The 19,710-nt window shown below is 42.1% G+C and overlaps 1 protein-coding gene across 1 annotated transcript; it reads right to left on the reverse strand.

Moving 5' to 3' along the window:
• Window positions 1-860: 860 nt before the first annotated feature.
• Window positions 861-19,706, reverse strand: LOC149322451 (E3 ubiquitin-protein ligase TRIM11-like). The gene is made up of 7 exons (XM_089478022.1): window positions 19,224-19,706; window positions 16,678-16,773; window positions 15,315-15,512; window positions 13,871-14,033; window positions 11,657-11,728; window positions 7,349-7,450; window positions 861-5,066 (listed from the first exon to the last, which is right to left on the reverse strand). Exons 1-7 carry the CDS (start codon window positions 19,569-19,571, stop codon window positions 4,537-4,539), a joined length of 1,509 nt encoding a protein of 502 aa, XP_089334148.1. The 5' UTR covers window positions 19,572-19,706; the 3' UTR covers window positions 861-4,536.
• Window positions 19,707-19,710: the final 4 nt, after the last annotated feature.

The raw sequence follows: 19,710 nt of genomic DNA on the forward strand, positions 1-19,710 counted from the left end.
AAAATAAACTTGTATCATGCTTAAAAAGAGAGAGAATCAGCTATGCAAGACTGTATTACTATCCAATGGCTGTTTGTTAATAGCGACTGTTAAAGCAAATTAAAGCAAGTTATAATAATCACTTGACAGATTCCAGGCATTTGATGAAGTTAGGTGTTCAAATATAAATGTTCTTTTAAAAAAAAACTTTTTAAAACTCTTTAAAAAAAACTAGTTCGTTTTTAAGGTAGTATAAGATTTTTGTTGTTTCTATTAATTTAAATCTCATCTCAAATGCAATCCTAGGCATATCATCCAAACAACACTCTCACAAAATTTTAACAGGGCTTTATTCTAAGTAATCTTTTAAAGGATTGCAGCTAGGTTGGAGGGAAGGCACCATTCTCTCTATTTTCAGTCCCCACAACAACTTATAGTGCTGGGAGTACTACATTCACTTGTATTTTGAAATTCTTACAAAGCTCTGTTGAGATCATGTATGTCAGAGCTGGGAATATTTGGCCCTCTCTAGAGGTGTCTCATCTCTCCTATTTCTCATCATCCCTAGCCTAAATAGCCAGTTATCAGGAAGATGGAAGTTGTAATTGTCCACCAGTTTATGTGAACACCGGGGGAAAGCACTATAAAAGATGCCTATACAATTTTTTTCTGACACTTTGCACTATGCTTATACTTCTAGTGCAGGCTTTGACGGCAGCTTTAAAAACTTTGAGCACCTCTTATAGTGCTTAGAGACGATAATCTCTGACTAGTTCTGCAGCTCTGATGGTGTTGTTTTACATATTTATGTGTGCCTTGTAAGAAGCTGTGTGAGGCCATATCTCTGCATTACACATATTTACACTGAATAAATACATAAATAAAAATAAAACACTTTTATTGATGAAATTTATCAAAGATTTCTTATGCAAGCAATTCACACATCTGTTTGTAAGATGGCTGCTTAAAATACTTATGGAAAATGACACACATTATGTAATTAAAATGAAGCAAGCATTCATTTATTCATTCCAGACCCATATTCTAGACTTTTTATCACTTCAGAAGGCCTCTGTAACCTTCAAAGTTCTTGCTATCCTTCCACATATATGAGCTCTAATACTGATCACAAGACTACGTATGAGGCCAACTAACTCCTAACTAAATATACTGAAGGCACCAGATCCTGGTTAGTACTTGGATAGGAGACTGCCAATGAAGTGCTGTTGGCTATATTTCAGAGGAGGGCAGTGACAAAACCTTTCTTGAGTGTTCCATGCCTAAGAAAAAGCAATGAAGTTCATAGAATCCCCATAAGTTGATATGAAACTTGAATGTACACAGATATACAACTCATAACTCATACATTTTTTTTCTTTTCTGTCTAACTGAACTATGACTGTTGGAATAAAAAGGTGGCATCAAAGACTGTAAAACACCTAAGCAGTGATGGCAAACCTTATTTATTTTATTTAAACAGGCCTTTTAAGATCTGGCAGGCTTGGTTTTATTGGGGGATGAGAGGATTGGTCTTAGATTATCAATTTTAACTCTGTATGTTTTAAATTTTATATTTGAAAATTTTATATTTTATATTTTATGATTTTAATTGTACAATTTTAATTGTTGTGTTTTATATACTGGTATGTTAACCACCTTGGGTCCCATTTTGAGAGAAAGGCGGGATAAAAATAAATAAATAAATAAAACCTTTTAGAGACCAAGAGCCAAAACATAAATGCACTATAAAAATGCCTCATATCAAGTATTAAACCTAAAAGCACTACAAAAGATGTCTCTCCAGAGGCAGCTGAAGGCCCAGGCAGGCAGAGGTGGAAGAAGAGGAACAGCCTTCAGCTGCCTCTTCCCACCCACCTGCCCAGCTCTGTGTGCCCTCATAAATGGCTTTGTGTGCCAGAGAGGGCATGTGTGCCATTAGTTCGCCATCACATGGGAATCATGTGTCTCTCCAGATGTTGTTAGGCATCAGACCCCAGCATTTTTTAATAATTTACTATACTGGCCAGGACTACTGGGATGTGCAATAGAACAACATCTGGAGGGGGTCTATAGTTTTAGTCCCTGCTCTAGAGATAATGCACAAAAGTTAGGCACAGAATATGGAAATATACCAGTTGAGTATCCCTTATCCAAAATGCTTGGGACAAGAAGTGTTTTGGATATTTTTGGACTTTGGAACATTTTCATATACATAATGAGATACATTATCTTGAGGATGAGATCAAAGTCTAAACACAAAATTCATTTATGTTTCACATAGACATTAATCACATAGGTGTGAAAGTAATTTTATACAATAGTTTAATAATGCATGGAACAAAGTTTGCTTCCCCAGCCCACTTTAGAGCATGTGTCTTACATCCTTTGCACATACCTTACTTCCTTTTTGTGGTATATGACTGACTCCCTACAGCAGGGGTAGGCAACCTTTTTGAGCCGGGGGCCGGGTTGCTGTCCCTCAGACAACTGGGGAGCCGAAGCTGGGGGGTGGAGTTTCCACCCACTGGGGGCGGGGCCGCACGCTGGGGGTGGAGCTTCCACACTCCAGGGGTGGGGCCACATGCTCCGCCCCCAGAGTGATAACAATAATAATAGTAGTTCCAAGCATGGAAACTACTACAAAGCAATTCAAAAAAAAGAAGAAAGCATGCACACTGTCTCAACCCAGAAAGGCACAAGGTGCTGAGAGGGGATTTTGCACACACACACGCACACAAAACGCCTGTCTCTCTCACACACAACCTCCCCCTGTCTCTCACATACACCCTCTCTCACACAACTTGCTCTCTCACACACACAACCCACTTCTCTCACACACACACACACACACCAAACTCTGTCTAACACACACAACCACCCCCTCTCTCACATGCACAACCCACTTCTCTCTGTGTGTGTGTCTCACACATACACACACACAAAACCCATCTCTCTCTCTCACACACAACCTCCTTCTCTCTCACACAACCCACTCTCTCTCACACACACAACCCACTTTTATCTCTCCCTCTCACACACAACTCACTTTTCTCTCTCTCATACACACATACACAACACATCTCTCTCTCACATACAACCTCCCCTTCTCACACACCCTCTCACACAACCCACTCTCACACACACAACCCACTTCCCCCCCTCTCTCTCTCTCACACACACACATAAACAACTCGTTCTCTCTCTCACACACACACACACATACACAACTCGTTCTCTCTCTCACACACACACATACACAACTCGTTCTCTTACACACACACTGCTCTTACACATACACACACACACTCCTCTCTCTCTCTCTGCCCCTCCTGCTGTAAAATGAGGGGAGGCCCCTCAGAGGCCAGAAAGGAGGCGGAGGTCGCCTGCGCGGGGGTCCTCGCCGGCTTTTTCCCGGCTTCTGAGGGGCCCCCAAGCCCCTCAGAGGCCAGGAAGGAGGCGGGGGACACCCGCGCGCGCATCCTCGCAGGCTCCTTCCCGGCTTCTGAGGGGCCTGCGCGGGAGGCCCAAGGCCCCGTGCACCTGCCCCGTGGGGTCTTTGGCGGCGGCAATCGGCAGCAGGACCGAGCAGGGGCCGGTCCCAATGGCTCAGCGGGCTGCATGCGGCCCGCGGGCCATAGGTTGCCTACCCCTGCCCTACAGTAAGATTTTTGTGGCTCAAGAATCTTCTTTCTAACAAAAAATAAAATAAAATGTGAGATTATATGGGGAGCTCTGGAAAGGTGGATAGAAAAGAGTTGGAGCTAATTTGCTTTCTAAATGACAGTACTGTACTGTATTTGCCTTTTCACCCACCACAACAGTTTGGAATTCTGAGCTATTTGAGAAATTCTGACTATTGTACTACCAGCCTGCCCCCAACTTCAAGATTTTTTTTTCTTGTAGAAGAATGAAAAAATAAACTTTATGAAACTGTTGTTCCTGCCAACAATGTTATTGTTCTTCCCAAATTAACTTGTATTTATATTAAAAGAAAGAAGGCAGTCTTTTAACTGCTTTCCAGTAAACTAGTTCTTGGAAATGTAAGATTCTGATAGGTGTAAACATTGGTGAAGTATTTCAACATACTGTAAATTTTGTATTTTATGAACTGAATTAATTTCTAAAGTTTAGGGGAATACAGACATCTCAAAATTTTCTCCCCATTTTCCGCAGGTATACTATTTAAACGCAGTGGACTCAACCATGAAACTGCTGCAAGGATAAAAGATATATTAGCTAAATGTATTGCTCAGCTGGACCAACTGAACAATTACATCTATAGGAGCAGAGGTAAGCTCCTGTGTATTTCCAACCTGAAGGTCTCTCTGCAGCCATATATTTTCTAGCTTGCATCCTGCTGACATTACAGAGTCTACAATGTAGACATTTGGGATTACTATAATTTAGATGGTTTAGAAATCATTCTCACTGAGGGAACTACGTAGCTTGCAAGAGGGAATGATGGAACACTACTAGGTGCAACCTAACTAAACTACAGCTCCTAAAATCTAGGAAAGGGGTAAGCTGGTGTGAAAACATTTACAGCGCTGCTATGTCTCAACACTTTTTGATTTCATTTATAGTTAAGGATCCACCAACATCCATACCATAAATCCAAAAAGTAGGGTAAACAGTATTTGCCACATTGATTTCAAAAGTGTGTAAGCAAGTTTCCGTATCCATTTGAGAGTAAAAAGATACACAGTTTCTTGGAATATCAAGGAAAACTCCAACCTGCAGAGGTTTTTCTTGGCTAATGTGAGTTTCTTGGTTCCCATGCCATGCTGAGAGCCGTCCATCTGACCATTCTATGCACCAGGATAACCCAGTCCTCCCCAGTTTGTCGGTACTCTCAATTTCTTCATGGGCAAGACCAATGGCCCATCCAGTAGCATCTTTGGTGCTGACTTGCCAATAATGACACCCTTCTGAGAAACCTGGGGACCCCATCACCTGGCTGATGCGGAATCTGTTTGCAGAGTAGTCATATTTGGGAGGGAAGCGGGAAACAACCACCCTCCTTTTATCTTCTGAAAGTTCAAGACTGCGATTGATTCTCTTGAAATCAAACGTCACATCAGTTGCCCCTATAGAAAAGAAAAATGAAAGTGTTCTCAACTAAGAAGCGTTAACAATCAAAGGAATACTTGATGTGAGAACCTATCTAAGAGGAACATGGGGAGAACCAGCAATCAAAAACTTAATGTACTAAAAGGATATAGAATAAAGATAAATTTATATGAAAAAACAACAATAAACACAGGAGGTTATATATAGAGAATGGATGTAAGAAAAAAAGCTATGATATATCTGTTAAAGAGCAGACAAAAACCTTTATACAATCTGAACGTCTGAGTTTAATATTAAGTAGGATAGCAAGAAAGGATGAAATTATAAATAAGAAAAAACAGAATAAAATGGATAAACTCAATCCTGTATGAAAGATATATATATATATAGTGTGTGTGTGTGTGTGTGTGTGTGTGTAACAGAAGACAAGAACAAATTACTTAAAGAGAAGATTAATGAAACAACTGATGTGCCTATGTGATGGGATCTTCTTGATCTTTATAAATGCATTTGAGGAAGTAGACTGAAGTCTATGAAATCTCATGCTGCCAATTTCTTTCTTTCAGTTAGTCTCAAAGGTGCTACAAGATCTCTCTATGTACTGTTTTTTACAGAGTAATATGACTATAACTTTCAATAATTAAAAATAATATTTTTTAAAAAATTAAAGGAAAACATACAATAACACACAGTCCCAAAATGTTTAGTTATGAGATGTTCACTCCTAAACACCTTGATTTCATTTATTTATCTGTAAGGTATACATAGCCTTCCTCCAATTGCTTCATGTTACAGTTGTGAAAAGTCTGTGAAATTAGGTAGAGAGAGGGTGTGACTTGCTCAAGGCAATCTGTGAGCTTCGTTACTGTGTGGGAATAGAGACCTATTGTTTTCGTTGTTCAAGTGATTCAACCGCTACAGCAGTGGTTCCAGCTTTTCATCAAGACATTTTGGGCTTCAGTTCCCATAATGCCTGACCTTTACTCCTGCTGGCAGGGTTCCTGGTGGTAGGAAGTCCAAAACATCCAGAGGACCAAAATCTGAGAACCATTGTGCTGTGGACCATGGCTCTCAGATAACAAGCTATTCCAATTCTTCAAATTCTATATCACGGCTAAAGTCAGATCATTATTTTTATCACTTTTATGTCAGCTCTTGTAAACATGAAATAGCTCAGATATTTAGTTAAACAAAACAGCCTTAAGATAAGGCACTTGTATTAATTTCCACTTTGGGTGTCAGGGCCAACAAGTACAAAATATTTTCCAAGCCAATCTTGTTAGATCAGGTATGACGTAGTGTGTAGCCCTCTAGATGTTGGACTGCAACTCCCCTTATCTCTAACCATTAGCTATTCTGGGGAGGGGAAATAGGCTTTTCAGTCAACAACAGTAGGAACGTTCACCCACACTATATGCCTACTAACAGCTTTACCTGGTTTGCCAGCTATGATCATTCCTGGATAGGGTTGGTCTGGTCAGAGTGATCAATGTGCCAGTAGCCTGACCAAATTACTGTAATATGCTGTTTGTAGGGTTGACCTTTAAGGCAATGGATCTGTTAGAATGGGTGTAGTCAAATGCAATCATATTTAATCAGTCCTAAGGATACTACACTTCCTGCCTATTTGCTTCTGGATCCGATTCAATATGCTGGTGTCTGCCTTTAACAGCCTAGGGCCAATAGATCTGAACTGATGCCTCTTCTTATGTCAATCTGGTTGGGTCTTAAGATTTGCAAATCATTTTGGCACCAGGTCAATTCTTTTCTGTTTGCCCAGGCATTTTATGCTTGTCAAACTCTTATGTTTTTTATTGCCAGTTATTATTGTCGTATGATTGTGATTTACTGTTCTGATTACATTTTGTGGTGGAGTTTTGGTGTTTTGATTTTTTTTTTTTTTTTGGTAGTTATTGCTCATTGCCATCATATCTTTGAATGAGTCTATTTATAAGTTTTCAAATAAAATAAGAGGTTTTCTATGGCTGGGAAACTCTGTACAATTTTGGGAAGTTTACAAACACCCCAACATTCTTTAAAACAAAATGTATCAGTCTATTCAACTGCTCAAAGTAATTAGTTATTTTTAAATGTTAGGTGATGCCATACTGTATATTGTCCATGCTAGATTTAAAGAAAGTAAAAACCTTGAATTCAAAAAGAAGGTTTTAGTCTTAAACGGGACATAAATTTGCTGATCTTCTTAGAGGGGAAGTCCATTGCTGATTTGTTTTTCTGAAAGTGAAGTGGTGGACATCTTATCCATACATCTTGTATCTGCTTTAATATGTATACTTACACTGAGACAACTGACTTGAAACATTTGGCACTGTCCTATCTATAGGAGATGACACTGTTGAAGAAGAGTGGCTAGTTTCTAGACGTGAATTTTGACTCGATGCTAATGAAGCAAAACAGAGTTGTCTTGTTAGTTTTTAATTTAACTGAAAGCACATAAGCAATTTTCAACATATAACAAAGGGATGCTGCCAGTTAATACATGTATTGTAACATATACCATATTTTGACTACAGAAGCCTGGCCTAAGACTACAAAAAGAAGCTGTGCTATTTTTTATGGTGCATAGCACTAGATACCAATTCAAAATATTACCTTTCTTGGTAAGATTCAGGGGGGGGGGGCTACCTTAATATTATAGAGCAGGTAGCATGAATATGCTCTGACATTTAAGCTTCTCATCCAAACTGGTAGTGTCACTTACACAGGGCCTAGCTGTGGAATCTGCTTCCTATCAAGAGAGGGACCATCAAAATATCTTTTCTCCACATGATTAAGTCACTGAAATATTACTAAGGAAGCTGCCTTAGACCAAGTCAGGGCATTGGCCTGCCTCACTCATACTATCTATAGCAGGGATGGGCAATTTCTGAGGTTCAGGAATCATTTACCCATTCATTAGACCTTGGCAGCCTGCCTCCTGCCCCACCTTTGGGTCACCTCAGTTTTGCTATTAAATGGTTCACACATTCTCCAGAAATGTTGTGACTAGCCATCTAAGTGTAATATCCCTTAGGCCAGTTTTAACCCAGTCATTTTTTCAAAACAGGAGGTTACTGGATAGTACTTTTTCTGGCTAAAACAGACTGGGGGTAGATTACGTTGAAATGCACAATTCACCATTTATGTGGCAATTTTTCCCAGGGTTTGAGGCACTGGGAACCATATGCAATACATGAGCCACAGTTTGTCTACTTTTGATGTAGCTTGAGTGACAATGACTCTCAAGGCTTTCAGAAAGAAGTCTTTCCAAGCTGTTTCTGAGGACGCTAAGAATTCTATACAGAATGTTCTGCATGCCAAGCATCTAGTTTATTACTAAGGCCCTTCCCATCTTGGTTTAGGAGCTCTTCAAATATCAGGTTTTCTGTACCTACCCTTCTGCCCACTTTCCCCCTGGCATATAATAATAATAATAAATAATAATAAAAACTTTATTTGTATACCGCCCTTCTAAAAACCAGGGCGGTGAACAACAATTCCGAACAATATAACAAGTCATACAAAACATTAAAAACAGATTAATAAAAATAACAAAATATCCATGCCGGCAAGACAGTGCTGACAAGGGGAGGGGGGGAGAGTAACTGGTCAGGGGTAAGCTTGTTCAAATAAGTGGGTCTTTAGCCCCTTCCTAAATTGGGCTAGGGAGGTGGCTGAGCGGAGCTCGAAGGGCAGCGCGTTCCAGAGGTTGGGGGCTGAGATGGAGAAAGCCCTCCTGATGGTAGAACTATATTTCGCCTCTGGAACGGTTAACAATAGCTGCCCTGATGATCTGAGTGTGCGGGGCGGATTGTACGGAGAGAGGCGGTCCTCCAGATACCCTGGGCCCAAGCCATTTAGGGCTTTATAGGTAATAACCAACACCTTGTATTGCGCCCGGAAGCGAATAGGCAGCCAATGTAAGTCTTTAAGGACTGGTGTTATATGACTGGCCCTGGCAGTGCCAGTAACCAGACGGGCTGCCATATTCTGCACAAGTTGCAGCTTCCGGGTATGGTACAAGGGTTGCCCCATGTAGAGCGCGTTGCAGAAATCCAAACGAGAGGTTACCAGGGCGTGTACAACCGTTTCAAGGTCTCCCCGGTCGAGGTAGGGACGCAGCTGGCGTATCAGCCGAAGCTGATAACAGGTGCTCCTGACCGTCGCATCCACCTGAGATGTAAGGTGAAGCGACGAGTCAAGGAGCACCCCCAGGCTGCGTACAGAGTCCTTCACGGAAAGCGTGATTCCGTTCAGGGCTGGTGGAACCACCGCCAACCCCGGACCGGGGGAACCTATCACGAGTACTTCCGTCTTCTCTGGATTCAGGCTGAGTCTGTTGTCCCTCATCCAGCCCATTACCGACTCCAGACAGGCCACGAGAGGAGAGACGCCAATCCCGGTCACTGCATCAGTCGGAGACATAGAGAAGACTATTTGGGTGTCATCAGCGTACTGATAACACCGCGCCCCATGTCTCCGGATGATCTCTCCCAGCGGTTTCATGTAAATGTTAAAAAGCATGGGAGACAGAATGGCTCCTTGAGGGACCCCAGATGTAAGGGCCCTCTCATCGGAGCGCACGTCTCCAAGCTGCACCATCTGGGACCTCCCGGAGAGGTAGGACCGGAACCACTGGAGCGCAGTGCCCCCGATTCCCACCTCCGCCAGGCGCCCCAGAAGGATACCATGGTCTATGGTATCGAAAGCCGCTGAGATGTCCAAGAGCACTAACAGGGACACGCTTCCCCTGTCCATGCCCAGACGGAGATCATCAACCAAGGCGACCATAGCAGTCTCAACCCCGTAACCCGCCCGAAAGCCGGTTTGAAATGGGTCTAGATATTCCGTTTCATCCAAGATCGATTGAAGTTGGATTGCAACCGCCCGCTCGATCACCTTCCCCAGAAATGGCAATAGTGAGATAGGCCGATAATTGTTATGCAACAGGGGGTCAAGGGAGGGCTTTTTTAATAGAGGTTTAACTACGGCCAATTTCAAATTTGTTGGAAATTGCCCATCCCTCAGTGAGGTGTTGATAATCCGCTGTAACAACAAGGTTACAGCTAGGCCCCCCTGTGCCGCTAGCCATGAGGGACAGGGATCGAGAGGGCATGTTGTCTTCCTAACACTTCCAAGGATCTTGTCCACATCCTCGGTACTGACAGACTCAAACTGATCCAGACTAACCAAGTTCACGGAAGCCCTGGATACCTCTACTCTAGGTTCTGCTCTAAGGCTGGCCTCAAGACCTTCGCTTATCCGAGAGATTTTATCCGCGAAGAAGTTGTTAAATTGGTCGCAGCAGGCCTTAGAAGGTTCAAGGATCTGGTTCGGGGCAGGAGGGAGCTGAGTTAGCTCCCTCACTACCCTGAACAACTCTGCCGGACGCGACTCCGTGGACGCGACACGTGCAGCATAGAACGAATTCTTAGCTGCACGTATCGCCTCTCCATAGTCCTTCAAAAGATGGTCTAGGAGAGTCTGGTCGGATAAGCGCTGGTGTTTCCGCCAGCGGTGCTCTAGCCGTCGCAGAACCCGCTTCCGTGCCCGGAGGTCTTCTGTATACCAGGGCTTTCGTTTGGAAGCAGGCCTGAGAGGGCGCTTGGGAGCGATACTGTGTATAGCCTTGGAGAGACCGGTATCCCAAATACCGGTCAAGACATCAACAGAATCGCCGTCATTTCCATCCATAAGCCCCTCTAGGGCTTCCTGGAACCTTTTGGGTTCCATCAGCCTTCGTGGGTGGACCATTCTAATAGGTCCGCCACCTCCGAGGGGGATCTGGGTAGACGCCTTGATCGCTGCCTCCACAAGGAAATGATCCGTCCATGACAGGGGGGAAATGTTGGTTATTTCCGCCCACGGATTTTCCATGCTCGAACAAAAAACCAAATCGAGCATATTACCCGCAGAATGCGTTGGACCCGAGACCAGTTGAGACAGCCCCATGGAAGTCATGGTATCCATGAATTCACGAACTGCACCGGATGGAACATAGCTGGCCGCGAAGGGAATGTTGAAGTCACCCAGGACTAAAAGCCTGGGAGACTCCAACAATACCTCCGAGACCAGCTGTGTCAGTTCGTCCAGGGAGTCAGTCAGCGCACGAGGTGGCCGGTATACCAACAAAATCCCTAAGCTGTCACTGGCCTTCAGGGTCAGGTAAATATACTCGATATAAGAAGTTTGACGAACATGGTTCCTAGAAAGAGACAAGGTGTCCTTATGGATCATGCATGAAAGTAACTTTGGGCATGATTATTACAACAAAATGGCAATGGTGACAAAGGCAAAAGTCTACTTAGACTTTTCCCAGAGCCCTTGTTGATGTGGCAAATACAGATTTACCAAATGATCACACAGGTTAGGCTTTCTTAGTAGATAGGAAACTCTGTCTGTCTATCTTTTGTAGTCTCACTGGTACTGCATCCTGCACCTGAGGAAGATTTGGAAAGCTCCCTCAGAAAACACTCTTCCCATCGCTTGCTTAACCCCAAGCATATACATTTTTGTCCAGATGCTCCATGTTGTACAATTACTGCTCAGACACATAAGAACAATAGTGGCCTGTAAAAGAATGAGGTTCACTAAATAAATTACATACAGGAACCACTGGAGGATGCTGCCTCATCCTCTGCTACATCCATTTGGATTTGGCTTGTTCCTGGTGTTGGCTCTGTAGCAAAAAGAAGGACATTCAGTTACTCGTTCAGACTTGAAAATGATCTAGACAGCAACTAGCATGCTACTCCACCTTTGTAGGTTAATTCTGTCATTCTGGTCTAGATTAATCAGAATTACAGAGAGGAGGTGCATCTTCAAGTATATCGTCTACATGATAGCTAATGTAGTGTAAGGCTAAGGGACCATGTTATGACCCAGAAAGACCTCAATTCAAATCTGCATTAATTACAAATTCAGTATGCTTCTTTAAGAAAGTATCTTACATCTATAGCTGCATCTGCACCGCAGAAATAATGCTGTTTAACACCACTTTAGCTGCCATGGCTCAGTGCCATGGAATAATGGGACTTGTAGTTTGTTGTATACCAGAGCTCTCTAACAGAGAAGACTAAATATCTTACTAAACTACAAAACCCAGAATTCCACAGCATTGAGTCATGGCAGTTAAAGTAGCGTCAAACTGTCTTATTTCTGCAGTGTGGCAGCAGCCTTTGTGGAGGCCAACAAAAAGCCCTTCTTCACTCAACTTCCCATATCTAGATTTTTCACAAGGTTGATAATAACATGGCATGGACAATTTTTTTTCATTGATTATGTGGGATCACCTATATGAATTAAGACTTGTAATGTTTAATTTGTTCCTCAGTGGCAACCATGAGTTCTAAAGGTGAGAATGAGGGAAAGAAGATGCTATAGTTTAGGTGGCTTTTAAAAAGTTTTGTGATTTATTTAGCCTTCCTTGTCTGAGAGTTCTGGTGCCCCCAAACTATAAATCCCTGAATTCCATAGCATTGCGTCATGGCAGTTAAAGCAGTGTGAACATGCATTATTTCTGCAGTGTAGATGCAGCCTATCAGTCTCAGACCCTCCTTCTTCAATAAAAAGATAACCTCAACTAAGAGGGTTCTTGCAAGACCCTGATCAGCAATTAGTCCAACAGCAAGGAAGCCTTCATCAGAAATTGAGAAGTGGTGGTCATGGGCCAGGTTTGGACTACTAGGAAGTGAATTGCTCAGTCTTCCCAGCACCAACTCTTTACATAATTTTCTTTATTCTGAGTCAACAACAGAAGGTGCAGGAATAGCTGCTACACATTAGGGAACAGATTCAGTGCTGAAGCATATAAATGGTAATCCCCATTTCAAGGATATTTTATGGAAAATATTCTGAACAAATAATTTATAAGGGCTATCATCAACCTCATTAGCATTTGATCATATTTTCTTAAAATTCCCACATAGGGTACATGTTCCAGCAGTTCATAACAAATGTACTCCCAGAAGTGGGAAATGTGTGGATTGCTTGCTTAGATGTGGGTTGCCAAGGCCTCCAGTGTGTCCCTGAACCCCTCATCATGCAACCATTTAGCCTCCAAATGCAAAATTCTGCCCCTATAAGGCTCCAGAGGATACACTTCTCATTTTAAAGCTATTTTAAGGCCTATCAGATTTTTGGAGCTCAAATAGCTCCCCCTTCCCAAAACCAGTAGTGGCATAGGGAGATAAGAGCTGCAAACATTTTCATGGAGACAGAGACAAAAAGGTTGTATTTCCCTCTCTTAGCAGACATATTTAGGAGGTGTCAATATTGGCCATGCAGCAAAATGCAACCAAAGTCAATCAATCAATATGTCTATTGAATAGCCTGAGGGGCGTTTCAAAATACCTCAAAACATAGTAATACGAGCAATGACACACACACACACACATAAAATGTTAATATAGTGCACTAAGTACAATATACCACAATACAATATAGATATGTATGAATAGCCTAAACATGCACAGCTTATAAACAGACTATAAAAATCTGAATAAAAATATACAATATGTACTGAAAGATATACAAATAAACAGGTAAGAATAAAGATGTTAAAACGATCAAACAGTTTTACTACCATAGGAAGTAAAATAGAATTAAAATGGGAGGTAGAAATAACATTAAACATCCGTCATCATATGTCACATCTCTTCATCACCCTCACAGTTAACGGCAATCATCCCCACATATCTAGATCTCGACTATCAAAGTCAAAACCCAAAAAACAATGATACCTTTATTGGGCCAACTAGAAAGCACAAAACACATCATGCATGCTTTTACTGCTTAAGGGACAAATTAAATTGTTACTCACCAATTGGCCACTGTGCTGGGAAATTCTCCACAACTAATTTTACCAGGTTCCTTTTGAATTCTTCTACGGTGCATGCAATGCTACTAATTTTATGAACAGAAAGAGTAACTTCATTTTCTTTGATAGGATCACCAATGCAAACCTCTTCTTCCAATGAAGTGTTCTAATTATATATTTAAAAAAAACAAGAATGAAAATAAAAATAAGATTTCCATCAGTATCTCCAATGACTGAGTAATTAGAATGGTACTGCACTGGAGAGACATATATTTACACAAAGGAAATGAGACATTTTAATTTCAAGACTATGATTAAACAAATTAAAATTTTGGACTCCTCAATTTTAGCCCATATATTTGCTTTCTCACACCTCTGTTGAGCTCATGGAAAATAAAGATTTTCAAGGGTATTTCATCATATGGAAAATAAAGATCTGATAAAAATGGCTTTTGGAAAATCATGAAAAGTGTCAATAAAATCATCAGTCAAAGACTGAAATCAACTTATTTCATAAGAGTGGCAGAACCAGTGACATGAGTCGGGTTGTTATCACCCAGTGTAGCAACTCATGGTGTCATCCCTATGGTCCCTCTGAGATGGGAATGTGGACAGGGAGAAGATTCTGACCCCGAGGAACTCAACATCCTAATGCCACTATCCCCACCAGCCAAGTTAGTAAGGACAGGATGCATCCCTGAGCAATAACAGTTTTTAATTGCAAAAGATTTCCACCTTCAAGAAAGGAGGAAGTCATACCAAACAACCTGCCCCGCTCCTTGAGGGCAACAGCAGAAAGGAGCCAAACAGACTAGGAGGGGAAGGTTGCAAGACGGGGAGCAGACAGAAAAGTTCACAACTTCACCCCATCCTCACCCCTACAAAGGGGAGCAGCACAACAAGAAGAGTCCCTCCTTTCCTTCTAGGGAGGAGCCTTTAGTGTCACCCCCTCTGACGGTGTCACCCGGCGCAATGCGTACATTCTGCACTCCCTACAGACACTACTGGGCAGAACAAAACTTTGTTTTTGCCTTTATCAAACCTGACAGTTTCCTTGCAAAGAACCTCCGTAACAAACACATGCTGTTATGAGGCCTAAGCAATAGATGCTAGCAACTATGGGATTTAGCAGTAGAATCTGGATCTAAATTTCCATTTTTTAAAAAATCACTGGGCAAACACATAGGAGGTCGTCGTGTGATATCGTTTTGCATAATTATGCAATTTTTCCAAGATATTCACAGGATAAACTTTCAATCTCCTTTTGTGTGATAAACTCCTAGGTGAACATGCATAGGATAGCCACACAGCCAATCTTATTCTTGTTTGCTCTGAAGAAAGTCACAGTTTTTTCAAAAGATTTTATTCAAAAGGAAAACTAACTCAAGATTGCATTATGAAAGACACTTCTCTCCCCCCCCCCCCCCCCACAACCACTTTTTTTTACCTTTATCACTTCTTTTTGCAACTCCAAAAGCTGGTCAAGTCTTACAGTAAGCTGTTCATTCATTGTATCTCTTTTTTGCTTAGCTGCAACATATTCTTTGTCAATGACATTCAGAACCATTTTTTCTTGGTCACTGAGATGTGTCTTTACAATGTTGAAGGCTTCTGCAATTGAATTTTTGACACAAGATACATAATCCTATAATCGAGAGAGAGAGAGAGAGAGAGAAGTTAAGGACTTACTTGGAAAAAAACTTTCAGATCATTGTTTTTCCCCTTTAGTGAAACAGCACAATTCTTCAATTGCTGCTAGACTGGACCTCTACCGTTTTAATCTCAGAATCTCTCTTTAGAACAAAAATGGGTTGCTTCTAGGAATATCTGCCTCTTGTTTAAAACTAAAACATGCTGCTTCTAGGAACCAGTTGTACAGTATCTCCCTTACAGTCAGCTCCTTTATTTCAGCTACCACAAAAGTAGGCATCCTACCAGAAGTTATGCCTCCTTCTGGTGGGAACTGATAGAGACTGCTATTCCTAGCTCCCTCACCCCTGGCTATGCTGGCTAGTACTGATAGGAACTGCTGCCCAACAACATCTGGAGTGCATCTTTCAGGGAGATCAGCAAATTAAGAGGAGCGAGTGATGGTAGACATGGATTTTTTAAAAACCCCACAAAACCAAAAAAACAAAAAACAAAAACTGATCAGGAGGGATTTACATAGTGTATACCTAAGGCTTGATTATTCTTATTATTATTTTGCTTCAGAGAAAACATACTGGTACCCTGAACTGCATTAGCACCACTACACATTGGTAGAGAAGGCTTAAACTAAGGGTAGGGAACCTGTGGTCCTCCAGGGATGCTAATTTTCTGTAAACCACCACCATCACCACCAATATATTCAAATATATGACCTCTGACTAATAGACTAGCAGGCATCATCCAAGCACCTCCATACGATTTGATCCTACTGGATGAATAAATGTCTTCTTGAACAGCAGGACTAGGGACCCTCCTATGACACTCCAAATATCAATGAACTACTATGCCTGTTGTCCTTTTGCACTGACCTGGCTAAGAGGAATTGAAGGGAATTCGGATCCAATCATATCCAGAGGAAAGCAAGTTATCCAGCCCTACAATATATGGACTGAGGATGGTGAATGAAAGAAAATTGAAAGCCTACATTGGTTGGATGATGGGACATGTAACCCACTTACAGTTGCAACCTAAGGAACAACCAAGAAATGGGGGGGGGGGGGGCTGACTACAACAAAATCTGTGGAAAGGACTTCCAGGTAATCCAGAAGTGGGTAAAAAAAAAAAAAGAGTGGCTCATGCCAACACATCTTTATACCAACCATTAGTTCAGTGCTGTCCTTCCTCCAGTTGGCAATTGTCTCAAGGGCCCTTTCTATTTGTTGGGGGAGTTCAGTTATTTTCACCACATCCTGAAGGTGGAAAGAAAGAAAAATACAAATCACATGAAGTTTTTTACTCCTAAATCTTAAAAATATTTGCTTGGAAGCTTTGCTAGTGTCAGTGGGAAGTCCTTCCAAAGTGGCAGGCAGAGGCAATGTACAAGGAGCATCTGAATTTGCCTAAGGAATGCTCCATGATGAAGGGACTTGCTTGGGACAACTATTCTTAGAGGCTATATATTTTCTGAACAATTTGTTTTACTGGGCAGGGTGGGAATAGAGCAGTTGGGCTATCCTTAGCACAGGTCAGAATCTTCCAGCCTTTGCGTCAGAGGTACAGTACATTGTGACTTTCAAGATGATGTTGGACTACAACTCCCATCCTGATGGGGATGCAGTCCAAATACCTGTAAAAATCATATGAATTTGTTTTACATCATTGCCTGTTCACTTTCCAGCAGCTGGCAGAGGTGGGGGAAACCAGTCACTTTCATCAGTGGAGGTGAAAGTGGGGGGGTCAGCATTCCTACCTAATTTCAGACTGACCCAACGTGTGAGTGTCAAGGCAGGCTTTTTATAGTCTTGAGGCAGTTGGGTGGATATTCTAGGAATCCCAGAAACATGGGATCCCCACCTGGTTGATGGTTTTAACTTCAGAGTTACAAAAGCAATATTTTTGGTTGATGGCAGTGACATTGATTTAAGCAAGTAGCAGTAAGATCAGGACAACCCAATCCTGGGTTAGGATGGGGTGAGGGAAAGTACAGTGGGGGCTAGCAGAAATACTGTCTTAATCCTTTAGGCTGACAAACCTTTGCTGTGACCTGCGAGAGGAAATGCACACTGCTGTGGGGAAACAGCAATATTCACTGCCATAATGTTATCGGGTTTCCTTCCACAAACCCTCAGGTCTGTGACCAGTCAGCAGAAGTTCACTTAAAGGTCATCTGACCTTTTAAGATTCATGCTTATGGCCCCTCTATAACTGCTCTTATAAAAAATATAACATTTTATCTCAAAATAACGTGGGGTATGCAGGGTGTACAAAGTCAGATAAGGTCCAATTCAATATAAGAAGGCTTATTATTTTCCAGAATTTCTTTCTCTGAGCTGCTCCCTCCTTGCCAGTGGGGAACTTGACAGTTCACACTCAAACTGAGCTTATTATTATCTGACATGAGGAATAGTTGATTTACAAATCTAGCAGGGCAATCCTACTTTTGTGTTTACTCAGTAGTTAAATTCCACTAAAGCCAATGGAGCATATTCCCAGGGAAGTAATGTTCATTCAGAAATCTTAGCTGGAAAGCCAAGTAAATTGGATTACATATGAACTAGCAGAAGAGTTCATCTGGAATACGCTGGACACCTGTGTGCAAACACAAACAAATTCACACAAAAAAAACTTAAGCCCTAACCCTATACATGCATGTATGTGCCTTCAAGCTACCTGTCAATTTATGATAATCCCATGAATTCATAGGGTTTTCTTAGATAAGGAATACTCAGAGGAGTGTTTACCATTCCTTCTTCTGAAATACAGCCTACAGCACCTAGTGTTCATTAGTCTCACATCCAAATATTAACCAGGCCTGACCTTATTTAGCTTCCAGGATTTGACAGGATCCAGTGCCTTTTCTGTTATTGTTAGCCATCCTTGACTCATGGCGACCCCGTGGATGAGGCATCTCCCAACTCTCTAACCTCCATTGCTCTGCTTAGAACTTGTAGAATCATGCCAGTGATCTCCCTAATTGAATCTAGCCATCTGGTGTGTGGCCTTCCTCTCTTTCTGCTGCCTTCCACCTTGTAGGGTGCAGCAAAAGAGTTTTGTGGCATCTGGTGCTCAGGCAACCGCTTGTGCAAGGCGTACCTACAACTGCAGCAGCAGTGCCTTCAAAAATGTAACATCAAGTCTCATCTTACTGACAAATAGTACCGCATATTCTGGACTATAAATCAACCTCATGTATAAATCGAGGGCAGGTTTTGGGGTGAAAATTATGGATTTTGATATGACACATGGATAAGTCTAAGGTAAAACTTAGGGACATGTAACAAAGGATGTAAAGGATGAAGCAAAGGAAAACAATGCTAAAGATCTTTAAACATTTTGACAGGCATAACCGTTTGTGCTCACCCTAAGGGCTGGATGGATGAGAGAGTAGAGAGCTTGATGCTTCTTTTAGGTGCTCTGAGAAGGGATTAAGCTCTCACCTTTCACCAGGGCATGGTTCCTTTTGGGATAAGAATTCAAGTACAGTACTTGCATTGACCCATGGATAAGCCAACCCTGGTTTTTGGGTCAATTTTTTGATTAAAATTTCTAGACTTGTTCATGAGTATATACAGTATCTCTGATATGAAATTTATGCCAGTCACATTCGATCTATGGTGGCAACTTCTTCACGATGTTGCAGCCACCTAATGACAAAAATGTGTGCATATGGAGGGGGGGATCTTACCAAGAAGGCACTTGCCTTAAGCAGGTGAGGAGGATGTCCATCTGGCCCAGGGCCTTCTGGGTCCTCTCTCCAGTGGGCTGACTTCCTTGGCCACGCTCCTGGTGCCTTCTTCACCTTCTGGAAGATCTCCACTATGTTGGCAAGGCACCGGTTGTCTACCAAGCGTTTTGGATCAAGCTTCCCCCTGCACTTGGGACAGGATGCCTGGGTCTTCATCTTTTGGCAATGCTGAGAGATGCACCCTCTGCAGAAGTTGTGGGAACATCCGACAGTCAATACTGGGTTGTTAAAGAAGTCCAGACAGACGCAGCAAGTCAATTCCTCTTGCAACTCTTTCTCCAGGCGGAGGGCTGCTGCTACAGTGGCCATGATCCAAGGAGGCAGGGCTCTAGGGGACTTTCCGTTTCTTTTATTAAAAGCGAAATACTCCAGAACTTAAAAGGACAGAGGAGGAACAGCCAGCCAGACCCCTCTGCCTCCTCTTCCCTCTCCAGTGGAGGCAGGCTGA

The sequence above is a fragment of the Sceloporus occidentalis genome, unplaced genomic scaffold, assembly GCF_023333645.1.
Source record: "Sceloporus occidentalis isolate IW3139 unplaced genomic scaffold, rSceOcc1.0.p SCAF_1, whole genome shotgun sequence".
Lineage (NCBI taxonomy): Eukaryota > Metazoa > Chordata > Lepidosauria > Squamata > Phrynosomatidae > Sceloporus > Sceloporus occidentalis.